General features: G+C 43.3%; 1 protein-coding gene across 7 annotated transcripts in view; it reads left to right on the forward strand.

The window, feature by feature from the left end:
• The window catches only part of LOC146719166 (C-myc promoter-binding protein-like), an 85,587-nt gene that overhangs the window by 57,229 nt on the left and 12,431 nt on the right, over positions 1–15,927 (forward strand). For 3 of the 7 annotated variants that reach the window (XM_085460996.1, XM_085460992.1, XM_085460999.1), the window contains 11 exons: positions 403–609; positions 1,237–1,365; positions 5,578–5,719; positions 9,326–9,454; positions 9,757–9,849; positions 11,028–11,147; positions 11,421–11,570; positions 12,659–13,842; positions 14,723–14,957; positions 15,444–15,535; positions 15,619–15,794. In XM_085460996.1, the coding sequence (XP_085317122.1) occupies positions 403–609; positions 1,237–1,365; positions 5,578–5,719; positions 9,326–9,454; positions 9,757–9,849; positions 11,028–11,147; positions 11,421–11,570; positions 12,659–13,842; positions 14,723–14,957; positions 15,444–15,535; positions 15,619–15,794 (2,657 nt within the window). The remainder of the gene's footprint in view (positions 1–402; positions 610–1,236; positions 1,366–5,577; positions 5,720–9,325; positions 9,455–9,756; positions 9,850–11,027; positions 11,148–11,420; positions 11,571–12,658; positions 13,843–14,722; positions 14,958–15,443; positions 15,536–15,618; positions 15,795–15,927) is intronic. The other 4 variants (XM_085461006.1, XM_085461010.1, XM_085461012.1 and 1 more) reach the window with 2 other exon arrangements.

A 15,927-nucleotide genomic window follows, 5' to 3' on the forward strand; every position in this document is an offset into this window, starting at 1 on the left:
TATGGGTTCATTTGGATTTTCATACTGATTTATTTATGCTTATAAATAAGGCAAAAATACATGCTGCTTTACCTACACGTCCAAACATGCTCCAAGAATCTCCAAAATTTTACAAGGCTGATAGCAAGTAAGACCATCAAAAAACATTTCCTTTTGTAGAGTCAGTATTTAAAGTTGATACTTGATAATTAAGCACACAGTACTGAACATCTTCAAGCAATCCACAGATTTAAAAAAGATGCAAGTAGAAGTTTTTGTCTTGTTGACATGGTTTCCTTGCAGCTTTTTCTGACATGAGACAGTAGCGTAGGTAATTTTCATTTGCCATTATCTCCTGTGTGAATTCGACATGTCCCCGAGACCGAATTATGCATAATTTCTGCTTCTATTTTTCATCCACAGGAGATCAAATCAGCCCAGAAGATTGCTAAAAAGTACTCATCCATTCCTCAGCTGTGGTCCAAGTGCCTGCTGCGTCACTGCTACGGCCTGTGGTTCATCTGCCTGCCAGCATACGTGAAGGTGTGCCACTCCAAGGTGCGAGCGCTTCGCACAGCCTACGACGTCCTCAGGAAGATGCAGGCGAAGAAGCTACAGCCCCCTGATGAGGTACATCAGCTGTTGCCCCAAATTACCTGCTAACTGTTGATCATAGACTGTGTATGAAACTTTGACAAAGCCTCCAGATCTAAATAGTGAAGCCAGTACAGAAGTGCCGTAAACATGTATTTTCTCTAACTGTCGGGAAGGAAAGAAAAGTCTACACTTTTCTGATGAGTTTATAGACTCATTTGCTAGTTTTAGATCATGTGGAATACAGCATGAAGTTAATTTTTCATGTGATGGTACTCATGGCCTCTGTCAGTGCGCCCCAGGGTGGCTGTGGCTACAATGTAGCTTGTCATCACCAGTGTGTGAATGTGTATGTGAATGGGTGGATGACTGGTTGTGTAAAGCGCTTTGGGGTCCTTACGGACTAGAAAAGCGCTATACACATACAGGCCATTTACCATTTATTTACCATTAGTATAAAAAAAAAGATATCCTTGATTGCTCGATTGTGTGATTACAAAGTTGCCAGCCTCAGTTACACAGTCGTCCACTCCTCACTCATCACATCCAGTTTAAAAACAGTGGCAGATTTTGTTTACAGTCTTTTGATTCAAGATGTCCAAACACACTTGCACAGTCTGTTTTTCAGTCTGTAGTATTTCTGCCCAAACAATCCACATGCAGGTCTGCTACCGGGTTCTGATGCAGCTGTGTGGACAGTATGGGCAGCCTGTCCTGGCAGTGAGGGTCCTCTTTGAGATGAAGAAGGCTGGAGTCCACCCCAACGCCATAACGTATGGTTACTATAACAAGGTACAGTGGTACTGCTGATGATAATGAAGGCAGAACTTGTGTGAAATTAATCTATCAACAAATTTACACTTTGTTGTTTTAAAAATGGATAGGCTATGACTCTCACTGATATCAACTGCTCTGCGTTGTCTAACGGATCCACGTGAATGCTGGGACATGCAAACACTGTTGCTGTCCTCCCTGCTCCCCTGAGCTTGCTATCTGTTTTGTTCGCACATTATAAATAATCTGCTGATTTTACTGCAACTTTAACTAGTGCATGGACACACCAATGACAGCCAACTGGCAATTTATAGAGCGACTGTCAAATAAGAAACTTGTTTTTTGTCAGCGGTGATGGATAAATGTGCAGACTGAGGCAGAGTAATAAAAGTCTGGAGAATTGGTTACTGTAGAAATCAATCAGGTTACCGGCCACATTATGAAAAAAGTATTTGTTTTAGTAAATGTCATATTTAATATGACTGAAGGAATAAATAAAAGCAAAGATTAAGATGCAGAGAGGAAATGACCTCTGAGTGACCTCTGAAGCCCCAGATTGAATGCAGTTTCTCAAATTTGATCTTCTGGATAAACATAGCTTAGGAATTTGGATGATAATAAGGCATACTGATTGCAACCTTGTTGATTGTTTATTCATGATTCACAAGCAGTCGCATAAATAATTGCATTCAGATAATCACACTGCTGTGCTCATTGCACAGTCAGTAAAAATCATCTGTCTCTTGGTGGCACTCACAAAGCAGAGGCACTTCATTGTAGCAATGGCTACAATGGCAAACAGACACTCAGATTCAGATAAAAGAAAACATCGCTGACATTTGCGGCTTACCCCCAAGGTTGTGTGACACGGTGTGCGATCACCCGCAGGTGTCAGGATGAACCACATCCCTGTTATCACTGTAACCTGCCCCTGGTCTGCTGAACCAGGGAGCATAAAAGTAAATTGGCTGATGTGGGAGCAGACTGTCAAGAGGCAAGGCTGCAGTAAAGGTTACTAAGGGTAGTGTTTTGACACCTGAGAGGATCATATTTTCCCTTAGAAATAGATGGCCTGGAGGCAGGAGGTGGCAGAGTTGTACTCTGGCACAAGCTTTGTGTTCACAGTTACAGGTGGGTTTTCTTCCTCTTTTATGCTTCTGTAGGTGTTTGAAGTCCAAGTATGGGAATGAGAAATCTGCATAAGCATGCTTAAATATTAACTCTGCCCTTCATTCCCTATTAAATTCATATAGTTCCATATAAAAAAGTAAAAAAACAGCAGAACCTGAGGTGATCCATAGCTATAGAAAACTAAACTGAAAATAAAAAAATAAATACATTTAATTTAAATAAATGAAATACTTGAAGTTGCCCAGGGCAGGGGAGCATGCAATGATCTGTACCTACAGTGGGGCAAAAAAGTATTTAGTCAGCCACCGATTGTGCAAGTTCCCCCACTTAAAATGATGACAGAGGTCAGTAATTTGCACCAGAGGTACACTTCAACTGTGAGAGACAGAATGTGAAAAAAAAATCCATGAATTCACATGGTAGGATTTGTAAAGAATTTATTCGTAAATCTGGGTGGAAAATAAGTATTTGGTCAATAACAAAAATACAACTCAATACTTTGTAACATAACCTTTGTTGGCAATAACAGAGGTCAAACGTTTACTATAGGTCTTTACCAGGTTTGCACACACAGTAGCTGGTATTTTGGCCCATTCCTCCATGCAGATCTTCTCGAGAGCAGTGATGTTTTGGGGCTGTCGCCGAGCAACACGGACTTTCAACTCCCGCCACAGATTTTCTATGGGGTTGAGGTCTGGAGACTGGCTAGGCCACTCCAGGACTTTCAAATGCTTCTTACGGAGCCACTCCTTTGTTGCCCGGGCGGTGTGTTTTGGATCATTGTCATGTTGGAAGACCCAGCCTCGTTTCATCTTCAAAGTTCTCACTGATGGAAGGAGGTTTTGGCTCAAAATCTCCCATTCATTCTGTCCTTAACACGGATCAGTCGTCCTGTCCCCTTGGCAGAAAAACAGCCCCATAGCATGATGTTTCCACCCCCATGCTTCACAGTAGGTATGGTGTTCTTGGGATGCAACTCAGTATTCTTCTTCCTCCAAACACGACGAGTTGAGTTTATACCAAAAAGTTCTACTTTGGTTTCATCTGACCACATGACATTCTCCCAATCCTCTGCTGTATCATCCATGTGCTCTCTGGCAAACTTCAGACGGGCCTGGACATGCACTGGCTTCAGCAGCGGAACACGTCTGGCACTGCGGGATTTGATTCCCTGCCGTTGTAGTGTGTTACTGATGGTGACCTTTGTTACTTTGGTCCCAGCTCTCTGCAGGTCATTCACCAGGTCCCCCCGTGTGGTTCTGGGATCTTTGCTCACCGTTCTCATGATCATTTTGACCCCACGGGATGAGATCTTGCGTGGAGCCCCAGATCGAGGGAGATTATCAGTGGTCTTGTACGTCTTCCATTTTCTGATGATTGCTCCCACAGTTGATTTTTTCACACCAAGCTGCTTGCCTATTGTAGATTCACTCTTCCCAGTCTGGTGCAGGTCTACAATACTTTTCCTGGTGTCCTTCGAAAGCTCTTTGGTCTTGGCCATGGCGGAGTTTGGAGTCTGACTGTTTGAGGCTGTGGACAGGTGTCTTTTATACAGATGATGAGTTCAAACAGGTGCCATTCATACAGGTAACGAGTGGGGGACAGAAAAGCTTCTTACAGGAGACATTACAGGTCTGTGAGAGCCAGAGATTTTCCTTGTTTGAGGTGACCAAATACTTATTTTCCACCCTGATTTACGAATAAATTCTTTACAAATCCTACCATGTGGATTCATGGATTTTTTTTTCACATTCTGTCTCTCACAGTTGAAGTGTACCTCTGGTGCAAATTACTGACCTCTGTCATCATTTTAAGTGGGGGAACTTGCACAATCGGTGGCTGACTAAATACTTTTTTGCCCCACTGTATGTCACATGTCAAAGAATAAATAAAGGATTTTCATTCAGCATAAATGCGACATTGCATGATCAGTGAGAAGAGCTTTGACATCACAGCAGCAAACTGAACAGGTTTTAATGTTTGCAGATTTTTGGCCTCGGTGGGTTAGACAAACCATACCAACTGTTCTCTGTCATCAGTGCTCTTTCATATGGATCTGTCTTTGCACTACACGAGGCTGGACTGGGTTCATAGTCAGACTGTTATATCAGAGTAAGAAGTCAGTCAATCTCATTTAAAACTAAATCTCATTTATCTTTTAATTATGTAAAATGGGATATTGTTTTCAGCCAGTTCAACTGTCAGTATGAAACTAGAACCAGCAGGTGATGAACTTTACAAACAGCTGCAGTGTTTTAATTAATGAGTTCCAGAGATGTTAGCAGAGGGATTTTCTTTTAGCCCTTGGCAGAAATGGGGTATCATTTCCACTTGCTCTTCTGTTTCTTTTAAACTAAGCCCAACTAAACGGTCTGCTGCCTGTAGCTTCACATTTACTGGAGCAATATGAGGGTCATATTCTTCCAACTACCCTCACGAAGCACAATTCACAAAATGTCAAGCTTTTTTTTTCATGTTGCTCAGGATATCATCATCGATGCCATTCAGTTCAGCCTAAAAAGTAGTTCTTCCTTGAATACAAAATGTGGTTCTTCTCTAGCCCTCTTGTCACTGCTGACAGCTCAGTAGTGCGACCTTATTTAATGAAATCTTCTGAACCTGCATACAAAAAACGACGGTGTGATAAACCCAGTTCTGTTCGGCTGCGTATCACTTTTCTTTATTATTATTGTTATTTTTCCAGGGAGCCCCCCCCCCCAATCAGCCTGTTGAACGTGACTTGGTCACCAACAGCTGCAATTCTGCTCTTCTGATCTTGAGTGTGACTGTAGATCTAATACCAGTGCAGTTAATGCCTTTGATGAAATATTCATTCAAGATGGGTTTATATGGAACAGAGATCGGTCCTATTTCAGTTCAGTCACTTCAAAATATTCAGTCGAAATAAATTGAATCAAGTCGGACGCTCATCAGACTTGTCACGCTCATTTAGGAGAAGAATATGAAAATATTTTATTTTTGAATTAATTTGGCAGCAAACATTTTTCTTTTCATGATATGATAGGAATCTGTTTCCCCTCCTGATGTCATCCTATCCTCACATCTGTCCTCATTTTCTTTGTCCTGCTCCTTGCCCAGGCGGTACTGGAGAGCACATGGCCCTCCAGCACCAGAGGAGGATACTTCCTGTGGATGAAGCTAAGAAATGTCATACTGGGCGTGGCGCAGTTCAAACGGGCACTACGACGACACGCACCCCTCACCCAGAGCCCTCTGTCAGGTAACTGTGATCGGTAACAGTCTGCATTCCTGAGAAAAGAAATGTCCCTTTTTCTCTTATTAGTCTGTCATCTTTAATGAAGAGAGTCAGAGTCCTTGACCTGACACGTCCCCTGGTGATTTGCATTCAGTCTTGGAATACTGTTACTCCACAAGATCTGGATGTAACTAATCAAATTTGGCAATAAAGCAGTAAGTGTAGCATTGCAGGCAGAGCAGATGACACACTGAGCATGCAGCTTGCAGCACAAGAGCCACAGACTGTCTCGTTAGCATTTTTTCCTGCTTAAATCTACTTATGATTTCAATGACAAACATGAACACACAACCAAACTCCAGGAAAAATGCACTGCTGATGTTGCTTTCCAGGCTTGATGGTTAATTAGTAGCTCAGGTGCAGTACATTAAAGAGGACTGCAACTAAAACTAATGATGTGTAATACTCACATGCCGCTGCAATGAGCCGAGAAGAAAAGGAGCACTACTGATTTTTCTTCTCATAATAATAAAAACATCAGCAGTACATGCAAAACATCTGACCGTAAGTTCAGTTGGACCTTCTGTAAGCCCAAGCAAACTTCCCTCACATTTTTCTATCAGACTTGCCCATCCATGAATGTCAAGCTCTGAAAACAAATTCTACCTGTCCACCATTCCTAAAATTAAATTTGCACCTATATTACAGTTGAAAGGTGAAACTCTAAAACACAGCTATCTCAGCATGCAATTGAACTCCCCTGCATGCCAGTGAACACCTGCACACTCACTGCATGCTAATCCCCAGCCTGCTAATCCCTGCTTTTTTAAGATACTGCCTGTTAGCAACGGGTGCATTGTGTTCTTCTCCACAGTTCAGTGCTGATTCAGTCTGAAAGAGCCAAAGGTTCCTGTGTGTTCCCATTTAACAAGCACACACTCATCCTTGCACAAGAAGCACACAAGCCACAATTGCACTATATCTTATTTATATTACACAACAAATTTCCATTACATGTGCACTGTCAAACAACTCTTTAGTCTACGCTAATAGCTAATTAGAATGAATCAATTTTATGTGCAACAGCTGAGCCTGTCTTCCTTATAATTAACACAAAATTACTAGATATTATCCTGCTAATAAATTTACCTTTTAGGAAATTTGGGCAAATTGTATAACCCAAGTGAATTGTTACAACCACTGTTTTATATAATTGGATTTTCTTCAAAGGGCCCGTGTCTGTAACTACTCGTGTGCAGTTGCCAACCTCAAAGAAATGTCATGCGTTCAAGCATGAAAATGGGAATAGGACATGTGAGTGAATTGGCAGTTATATGCAGTCTGTTTGTGAAAAAAATCTGTTGCCGTCTACATACAAAGAAATTAGGGCTGGGTATCGTCACTGATTTCTAGAATCGATTCAATTCCAATTCACAGGGTCCCCAAGCGATTCGATCCACGATTCGATTTAATTCGATTCGATTCGATTCAATTCTATTTGAATCTGGGAAATTTTGACAGTCAGAAATATTATAATTCAGATCAGTACATTTACATATTTTTGTATCTATAAAAAGGAAGCTGACACACGCAAGACTTTATCAAAGGTGTGAGCATCACAGCAGATGCCTTTGTGTCAAAGTAGCTGAAGATAAAACACAGAAAAACATGAAGGTTTTCCTGGCCTGGGATTTTATAAAAATATTCTGCAGTACATCAAAAAACGAAAGAAAACCATTAATCAACACATGAACATTACCTCTGAAGTTACAGCGGTTTTATTAGCGACACGGCTAAGCGTTTTGCATAATTTTAAAAAGTTTAAATTTGTTCAGTATTGAACGGCAGAAATTAGGTTTTCTTTTCGGAAGTATATAAAACGAAAAAAAAAACCTCGGCCGACAGAGCTGTAAACAACGGTAGACTTGTGCGTAACAAGCAAGCAAATAATGAAGAAAACAGATTTTTAGACGGGAAACTGTTCTTGATACAGAGAGAGAGTGAGAGAGAGCTGTGCATCGTGGTCGAAGCAAAACAGTAAAAGTAAGAACGACAAACATCAAACATGACGATGTTTATGTGAAGCGTAGTTTGGATCTTCTTTTGCTGCTGGTTCGGTCAATATTGTTTGGAGAGACATCAAACTAACAGCTTTAGAATCAGCGCATAAAGGGCGAAAACACAAAGCGTGGACCCGCAGACAGAAACAAACCCACCCCTAAAAGAAATTCCAATGAAGTACTTACAGTCAGAGTTCAACCAGAACCTCACAGATTTGAAAGATAAATTCCTCTAGTTGCTGCAGGACAGCATTTTTATTGCAAAATGATCGAGTGATCAGCAACCTTGCTTTTATATATGAAGCTAACCAGACTGCAACATGTTGGTAATCTGTCAGTTTTTACAAACTCAACAGCAGTTATTTGCAAAACTTTGCCAGTCTGCCTGAGACTGATTGCAGATTGTTTGGAGACAGGTTGCCTCCCACCAGGCAACCTGTGCAATCACCTTGCACTCATAAAGGGTCACCCAGATGTTGAGGGTCTTGCATGCTCAACCTCTGGGCACCCTGCGGGTAGCTGCTACTACTTGGAATGAATCAATGAAAGAAACTCAGTGAAGCTCACCAGGCAGCCATGGATTTTTTTCTAGTCATGAGGAGGTTTCTGTCCTGTTTTTACTCTAGTGTGACTGAGCCATAAGTTAGACAGAAAATCAATTAAAAAATCTGATATAAATATACATAAAAACATGCAGAGGCTCATTTTCATAAACCATGACTCCTGTGTTATCAGTGGCACGCTATGTTACCTGATGTGTTACATTTTATGTAATAAAAGGCAGATTGACAATGTTAGTGCAGTGCTGACTTCGTGCTGATCAAAGAAGCATTACGTATTCACGTCATCAGCTTTGTTTTTAATCTAGTCCCAAAATGCTTTTCAAAAAAAAATATTTTGCTTTGAACTAAGTCAGAGTTGCTGGAGTGAGAGAAATGAAGACTTTTTCATGGAAGAGAGAAAGAACATTTCCTGAAACGTCATGGTCTGGCTCCTATGGGTACCATTCAGTGAGGCTTCCAATTGAGGACCTGTGTGGTGTCTGTCTGACAAATTAGAGACTGACATCATCTCACTCAGTTGTGCATCGAGGTCTTCTTTATTCTTTGGTCAGTCAGTTTGTGCTGTTCTGTGGAGGCCGTGGTGCTCGTGCTGTATGAAATCTGTTTACTACATCAACAAAACTTAATGTCTTTTAACAAAAATCCTGTTTCAAAGGAAAAAGTCATTTGGACATTTGAGAATATAAATGAACCCACAGAGGCAGATTTTTCCACACACTCATCTAGCTGCGCCAATACAGGGGTGATGGTTGCTCAAAATGGGCATCTGTACGCCTGCAAAGATACTCCAGTGTGATTTTAAGTAATCATTAATTTTCATTTAAAATATTTATGAGTTAATTTTCATGAAATGAAAACACGTTTTTCTTTCCACCCACAAAATAATTAATTTTCTATGCAATCCAAACTGGTGTAATTGATGTAAAAAGAGGTAAAAATAGAGCGGCTGTGTCTTGTTGAGCTTAAACGCCACCAGCCTCCTTTAACGCTTTGTTGTTTTTGGGCAGATGGCAGCGACCTGGACGCTGTGAGTCACGGCAGCCTGGATAGCTCTGCCGACACTAACCTGGTCGAGCAGGGCCCCTACGCCGCCGACTCCATCAAAGTAGACCCCACTGATGATAGATCTAGCACAGGTACACTTCAGATGGTTGCTGCGTGACTCCATCTTTCAATAGCAGCCATCTTATTCAACATCTTTTTCTTTTCTTTTTGTCACCCTTTCATCCTCCCTCCTCATTCGATCCACTCACCAACTCACTTACTCCTCATTTCCCTCTTCGATTTACACCTCCCTTCCTCCGCTTCCTGTTTTTCCTCCTGTTAATCCTTTTGTGCATCCATGATCGCCGCCTGGTTTTTGCGGCTGTGGTTTCTGCTCTGCTCTGTCCCTAACCTGCCTTCACTCTGGCCCTGCCTGTGTTGCCCTCGCATGCAGTCGGCTGTAGGGGCGGCAGCTTGGGCACCAGGGCCCCGGTGGCGCACTCACACGGTGGGGGCTTTGAGCTCAGAGAAGCCACCCTCCACCCAGGTAAACCCTCTCTCTCTCAGTCAGCCTTGTCTGATTCTGGTTGCGTTTGTCTGTGTTATCTATCTTAGCTGCTCTGCAACATTTTTTATTTTGCTCGTCATTGTCATTGTCACTGTTACGTGTTACTGTTTCTTGCTCTCCTCCCTGTGACTTCCTCTCCTCTTTCTTTCCTCCACTGTGTCATTGCTCCATCCAGCACATCAAAGTCCACTTCTATTTCCTTGCTCATTTTTCCCACGAGTTTTACTCTCACTCTCACTACTGAGTGATTTGTCTTTGTCAATTATGGCGAGTAATTATCCAGAGATGCATTCTTTTTGATTACGGAAATCATTTTAATCATGGAGATGGCACCTCAGCAGGAAGCGTCGCCTCGTGTGCATAAAGATTGAGAGTGAGACACAGCTCACAGCACAGCAGGTGGGAAGGACCTCCATGTGCAGCTAACTGGTTATTACTCTCCAGGATTTGGAGTTGTGTTACTCGCCGTCAGTTGCAAGTTGTTCTATGCTGTATCACAGCTGAGCTGTGCAGCCTCATGGTTTATTTAGAGGTGATTGCCACAAAGGCTCGTGTGGAGGATGAAAGAGGAGAACGAATCAATCAGCTCGTTGCCTGAGGACCCCGAAAACTTTTAGAGACAGATGGAAGCGTGAGCCTCGAGCCGTAGCAGTCAGAATCATTAGCAGCTGTAAAAATGCAGTTTGTTTTTATATGGTAACTGTAGATCTCTGCGTGCCTCGGGGGGGATTCCTTTATCCAGTACAGCTTAGCTGTTTTTTCTGCCTTCTCCCAGCACTAACAATGTGCCAGGCAGAACTGAGAAGATAAAGAGAAGAAAATGGCTCACTGGTTCATTCTCTCATAGATGTTTCATGTATCTCTCTTCCTACAGTGTAAAGCTACAGTAGATTCCTGTCCATGTAAGATTTTAGTCCCATAGCGCAATGCAGTGTATAGTGTTGTTATCTAGCATACAACATGGAAGTAAAGGGCTTGGACCTCAACTTTGTTCTTGAATTGTCCCTCTGCTTACACTTTCCGTGTGTGTGATGTGTATTTCTGTGACTTTGTGCTTTACTAGGTAGATAATTAGATATTCAGATAATCCACTGCCTGTGTTTGTCCTTGTCTTTCACCCAAGTTGTACTCTTTTTTTTTTTCCTTCTTTTTTTTAGGTGATCAGTCAGACTTGGGTTATAATTCCCTGTCAAAAGAGGAGGTGCGGAGAGGAGACCCCGCTGGCCAGGACTCTGCCCCTGACAAAGACGACAAGAAGGAGAGCGACTGCAGCTCCTGTCAGTATTCTGTCTGATCTGATGTCACCTGATATTCCTTTGCCTTTAACTGTGGGGAAAAAAACCCTAACTTGGCAGCATTGTAGCCACGTGGGATTTCCCTTTCCTCTGCCTTGATCTTTCTGTCTCCTCTAGAGATGATTCATTCCTTTTGGTTTCTCATGAACATCAAAGCTTTCAGTTGTTTGTTGTCCTGCAGTTAATTTTTTTTTAAAGAATGTTGGTGTGTTTTGTGCTGTGTGCATAAATTGTAATTGTTTTTCGTGTTTGTAGTGTCAGAGACAGAAAGTGCCAAGGGAAGCAAAGATTGCCTCCCTCAGCTTGACTTGGAGATGAGTTCTTCCTTCAGACCCCGTGGCATTGTTCGCAGCAGCTGTCCATTTGATGACTCAGCCTGTAAACCCAAGAGCTCCGCCAGCGCAGGTAGTTGCAAACTTTAGAGCTTAATGTCTGTGAAGGTTCTCAGTCATCGTAGTCTAAGGAGCTTGGAAAGAAAAGCGTCTGGACTTCTTTAAGTTGCTTGAAGACGTTTTACCTCTCATCCGAGAAGCTTCTTCAGCTCTAAGGGTCAAATGGTGGAGAGTCCCAGATTTAAACCCAGTTTCCCCCCAAAGAGGGACAAAGGAGGTCACTCTTTCGAGGATGCCAACATTCACATTTTGGACAGAGAGGACAGATGGTTTTAAAGAGGAGTGAAAGAAGCCATTTACGTCCACTGTGAGCGACCATCTTTGAACAGAGGCGGTGGTTTACGACACCAACTGTCTGCCATCTATAATCCAGTTTTGAGATCCCTTCCCAGACGCCTTAACACCCACTCACATCCTGGGCCATCTGACCTCAGGAAATCACATGATAGGGTGGGGCCAGGTTTCGCAATGAGCTCACCCGAAACCCTGGCTGATTGTGACCCACACCCGCTTTCACACTTTGGCTCATGTTATTAGGTAGAGGATCATCAGGGGGTCCTTTGTCCCTCTTTGGGGGGGATACTTGCACTGGGTTTAAATCTGGGACTCTCCACCATTTGACCCTTAGAACTGAAGAAGCTTCTCGGATGAGAGGCGAAACATCTTCAAGCAACTCAAAGAAGTCCAGACGCTTTTCTTTCCAAGCTCCTTAGACTTTAGAGCTTAATAGATTTTCTAATGTGGTACCTTAACTGTCTCTCTCTGCTGTAATTCACATTTCAAGGTTTTCTTTTTGGGATTTCCTCAATATAAACATAGGAGTGCCTTGGACAATTTACCCGTACTCATACTTTTATTTTGTGACAAACAGTTGAAATTATTTAGCTGTTTCAGTTCACAGCTTTATTTTTTGGGTGTTCCTTGTTGAAAGGCTCCTCTGTAGTTATAGTTGGTGTCTTTCCTCATGTGCACAAGCTGGACTGAGGCCATGATCTTTTCTCTAACATTGAAAATTAACAAGTCAAGTGATCTCACTTCCTTTGCTCACTCGTGCCATCTCCTGATACAAATGCCATTTTTCTCTTTCTCCCTGTCTGCCAGACCACGTTGCAGGTCTCCTCTTCACTACCTCCCTGGATGAGATTGGTGAGATTCAGACAAACAGTTTGCTCCGGAGACATAAGAGCACTCTGGAGGAGGTGGTGGGCAGCGCCAGCAGTGGCTCTGCGCTTGACTGGCAGGGTGTAAAGAGCCGTCGGCTGAGTGGTGACACTGTGGGAAGCAGTGGGAGTGGCACCACTGTCCTGGGCCTGGGCATGAGCCAGGGTGAAACTGATCCAGATAAAATCGCAGGACACCTGGGCGCAGATGCTAAAATCCTCGCTGGTGCCAACTTCACTAAGGCTAGGAGGCCTCATTCCCTGGCTCTGGGTGGGCTCGAGGGGGTAGCTGCTAAGTCACACGCTGCCAGGAGTAGTGATCACAGGGAAGTGGATGAGGAGGCGGAGCGGCAGGACTCCAGCGATGAGGACAGGAACAATACAGAGGCCATTTTTGATCTGGAGGATTTGGATTTCGAAAAGCCCTCTAAGGGGGCAAAACCTTATAAAAAAGCTGTTGAACGTAGCGCCAGCTATGGTGGTGTGAGCACCATGACAAACAGAGGCACTGTGAAGCGCACAGGTATTGAAACAGGCTACGACCCTCTCTCCCTCCTGGCAGCAGAGTCTGATCAGCAAAATGAGGAACGGTACACGGAGGGGGACCAGGCCAGCACTCCTAGTGCCCGGAGGCACCTGGCCAGGGAGATTGAGCTCTACATGAACCACATGGGCAGCCCGCTGAGCAGCCGCACGCCCAGTCTGGACTTCCAGGACCCAGCCAGCCCCGTCCTCCTCCACCATTCCTCACTCTCTGCTTCCTCCCGCAGAGCCAGCCTCCCCCACAGCTCCCCCCTCAGGACTGCAGGAGTGTCTCGCTCCCGCACCTTCCAGCCGCCGTCGCCCTCGCAGCCCATCTCGCGCCAACATCTGTGGTCTTCGCCTCCAACTCGAAGCTTGAGCACCACCCCCAGCCCGAGTCCTCGACCCAGCCCCTACAGAGAGAGGGCGGACAGGATGAGCCTGACGTCACCTTCACTCTCCTCCTCCTCTTTTGCTTTAGATACACTCCTGACGCCAACACTGGATGTGTTCAAGACCAGCATGTTCTCTGCTGGGAAGGGAGTAGCAGAGAAAGCGAGCCGCTGGTACACGCGCCTTGCCACATACACAACACCCACCAAGGTACAGAGTCCTGCTCTCTCTTTTCATTGAAAAAAATAAATATGGTGTGCTGACCACATACAAAATAGGCTTTAGTTTGATTTTGATATTTTAGAGAAAATTCACAGGAACCTCAAGATTTCTCAAAATCGTCTGGCTGACGCCACCATTTTTGTTTGTTTTAGAGTATTAGATGTGAATTTACACCCTAATTTTAAACCAATAATGTATGTTTTAAGTGAAAAATATCTCCAACTACTGTGCAAACGCCTGTAGTCTTATTGATAGAGAATCTGTACTTCTACACTGTAACAAGTTTGTGCCAGTGACTTACATCAACTATTAACTATTCTATAACTCAGCATATGAATGAGACCAAAGCCTGTGTGCTGCTGCCATCTTGTGGCCGTCCAGCAGGATTCTGTGAAATCCTACATTAGTAATTGTGTCATTGTGTTCTGCTCTTTATTATAAAGTTTCCAAAACAATAGAGAAGAAACACCACAAAACAAAAATCTCTCCCAAAGACAGTACATAATCTTCTCCTGCCATGTGCAAACTGTGTGAGTGTTCCTTTTGTGAGACATTTCAGAAATGTGTGTCCTCATTGGAGTTTTTGAGACTTTCACATTATCCATGTGAATTCTTCCCCCTGAAAAACCTAAATAAATTGCACAATTTAGTAGCACAGTTTGTTGTTTTTTTGTTTTCTTTCATATAAGCAACTAAATATTGTACCTGTAGATTTGAGTGATTCGTGCTGTGGTTTCGTTTATATTTTTACATTGATCTTCTTGGAGGCAGTCAGAGTTACTAATAAGTCATTTAAAATAATCTGCAGTTGCTGTGAAAGTTGAAGTTAGACTGGCAAAAACTGAAATGCTCTGCTCTCCTCATCCAGGACAGCCAGAGTGACCGTTTGAGCGTGTCCTCCCTCGGTGCGGGAGATCCAGACTGCTCCTCACTGTTAGATGAGGACTCTGGAGACACAGAGCACTCAATGGTCTTTCCATTGAGGAATGGCCCTGTTGGCCCTCCAGGACCTCGCAGGAGTCCCAGACGCAGCCCCCTCCGCAGCCATCTGGACAGTCCCACTGCAGGATCGAGCTACGGAAGACCCACATCTCTGCTCCCTGGTCAGCACAAGATTCACTCAAATGAATGTTCTTTTTCCTTTTTAAAAAATTGTGCATTTTTTGCTTTTTATTTTTTAATTTCTTTCTGTTTCGTGCTGCTTTGTTTTCTTTCTTTAATATCATTCTCATGTGCGTTGTGTTGGACTCATAAAGCACTCTGTGTTTATGTGAAAAGCACTGTATAAATAAATGCTTGATTCTAGGCAACGGGTTTCTACTTATCAACCAAGAAACGCTATCGCTGTATTTTCCTCTTTAGTGTAGTCAATGAAAAAACAAAGCTTTGCAGTTTGTATAGAAGAATATAGAATTTGATTATCTACAGTATGCTTTAGACCTGCTTTCAGTAGTCTGGCCTGTTCTTTATGGCAAACATTAACACACCAAGATGGAAAATGACAAGTAGTCTGATAAGAATAAAGAATAAATTCAAATAAATATAATTGCCCCCTCACATATTCTGACAGTTTGTTCATCCTGATGCAGGACTGCCTGGCTTCTCTCTGCCAGACAAGTCGGACCTCAGCTCTTCACGGTACACCAGCAACACTAGCATCTTCAACAACTACGCCATGGAGGTAAAACTGCAAGATAAAAAATATCAAAACTAATCTTCCACAGAAGCTAAACGTGTCTCTGCGTCTGTGTCCTCTTCCTCCAGCTGCTGATCTCCAGCTGTTCTCGCTGTAAGACCTGCGACTGCCTGGTGTATGATGAGGAGATCATGGCCGGCTGGACAGCAGACGACTCCAACCTGAACACCACCTGCCCCTTCTGTGGAAACCCATTCCTGCCGTTCCTCAATGTGGAGATCAGGGACATGCGAGGACCTGGCAGGTAGGCAAATGCTCAAGTGCTGTATGTGTGTATGCTGTTTTTATGTGCTTGTTGACTATTGACTATATTGTCAAAAAAGATGAAATAAATCACCTTCAATTCTTCTCCCCTTCATCTTTTCCCCCTCCGTCCA

Source organism: Copadichromis virginalis, linkage group LG1 (genome assembly GCF_057382275.1).
Source record: "Copadichromis virginalis isolate Kocher_CV1m ecotype Utaka linkage group LG1, C_Virginalis_male_GT1.1, whole genome shotgun sequence".
NCBI lineage: Eukaryota > Metazoa > Chordata > Actinopteri > Cichliformes > Cichlidae > Copadichromis > Copadichromis virginalis.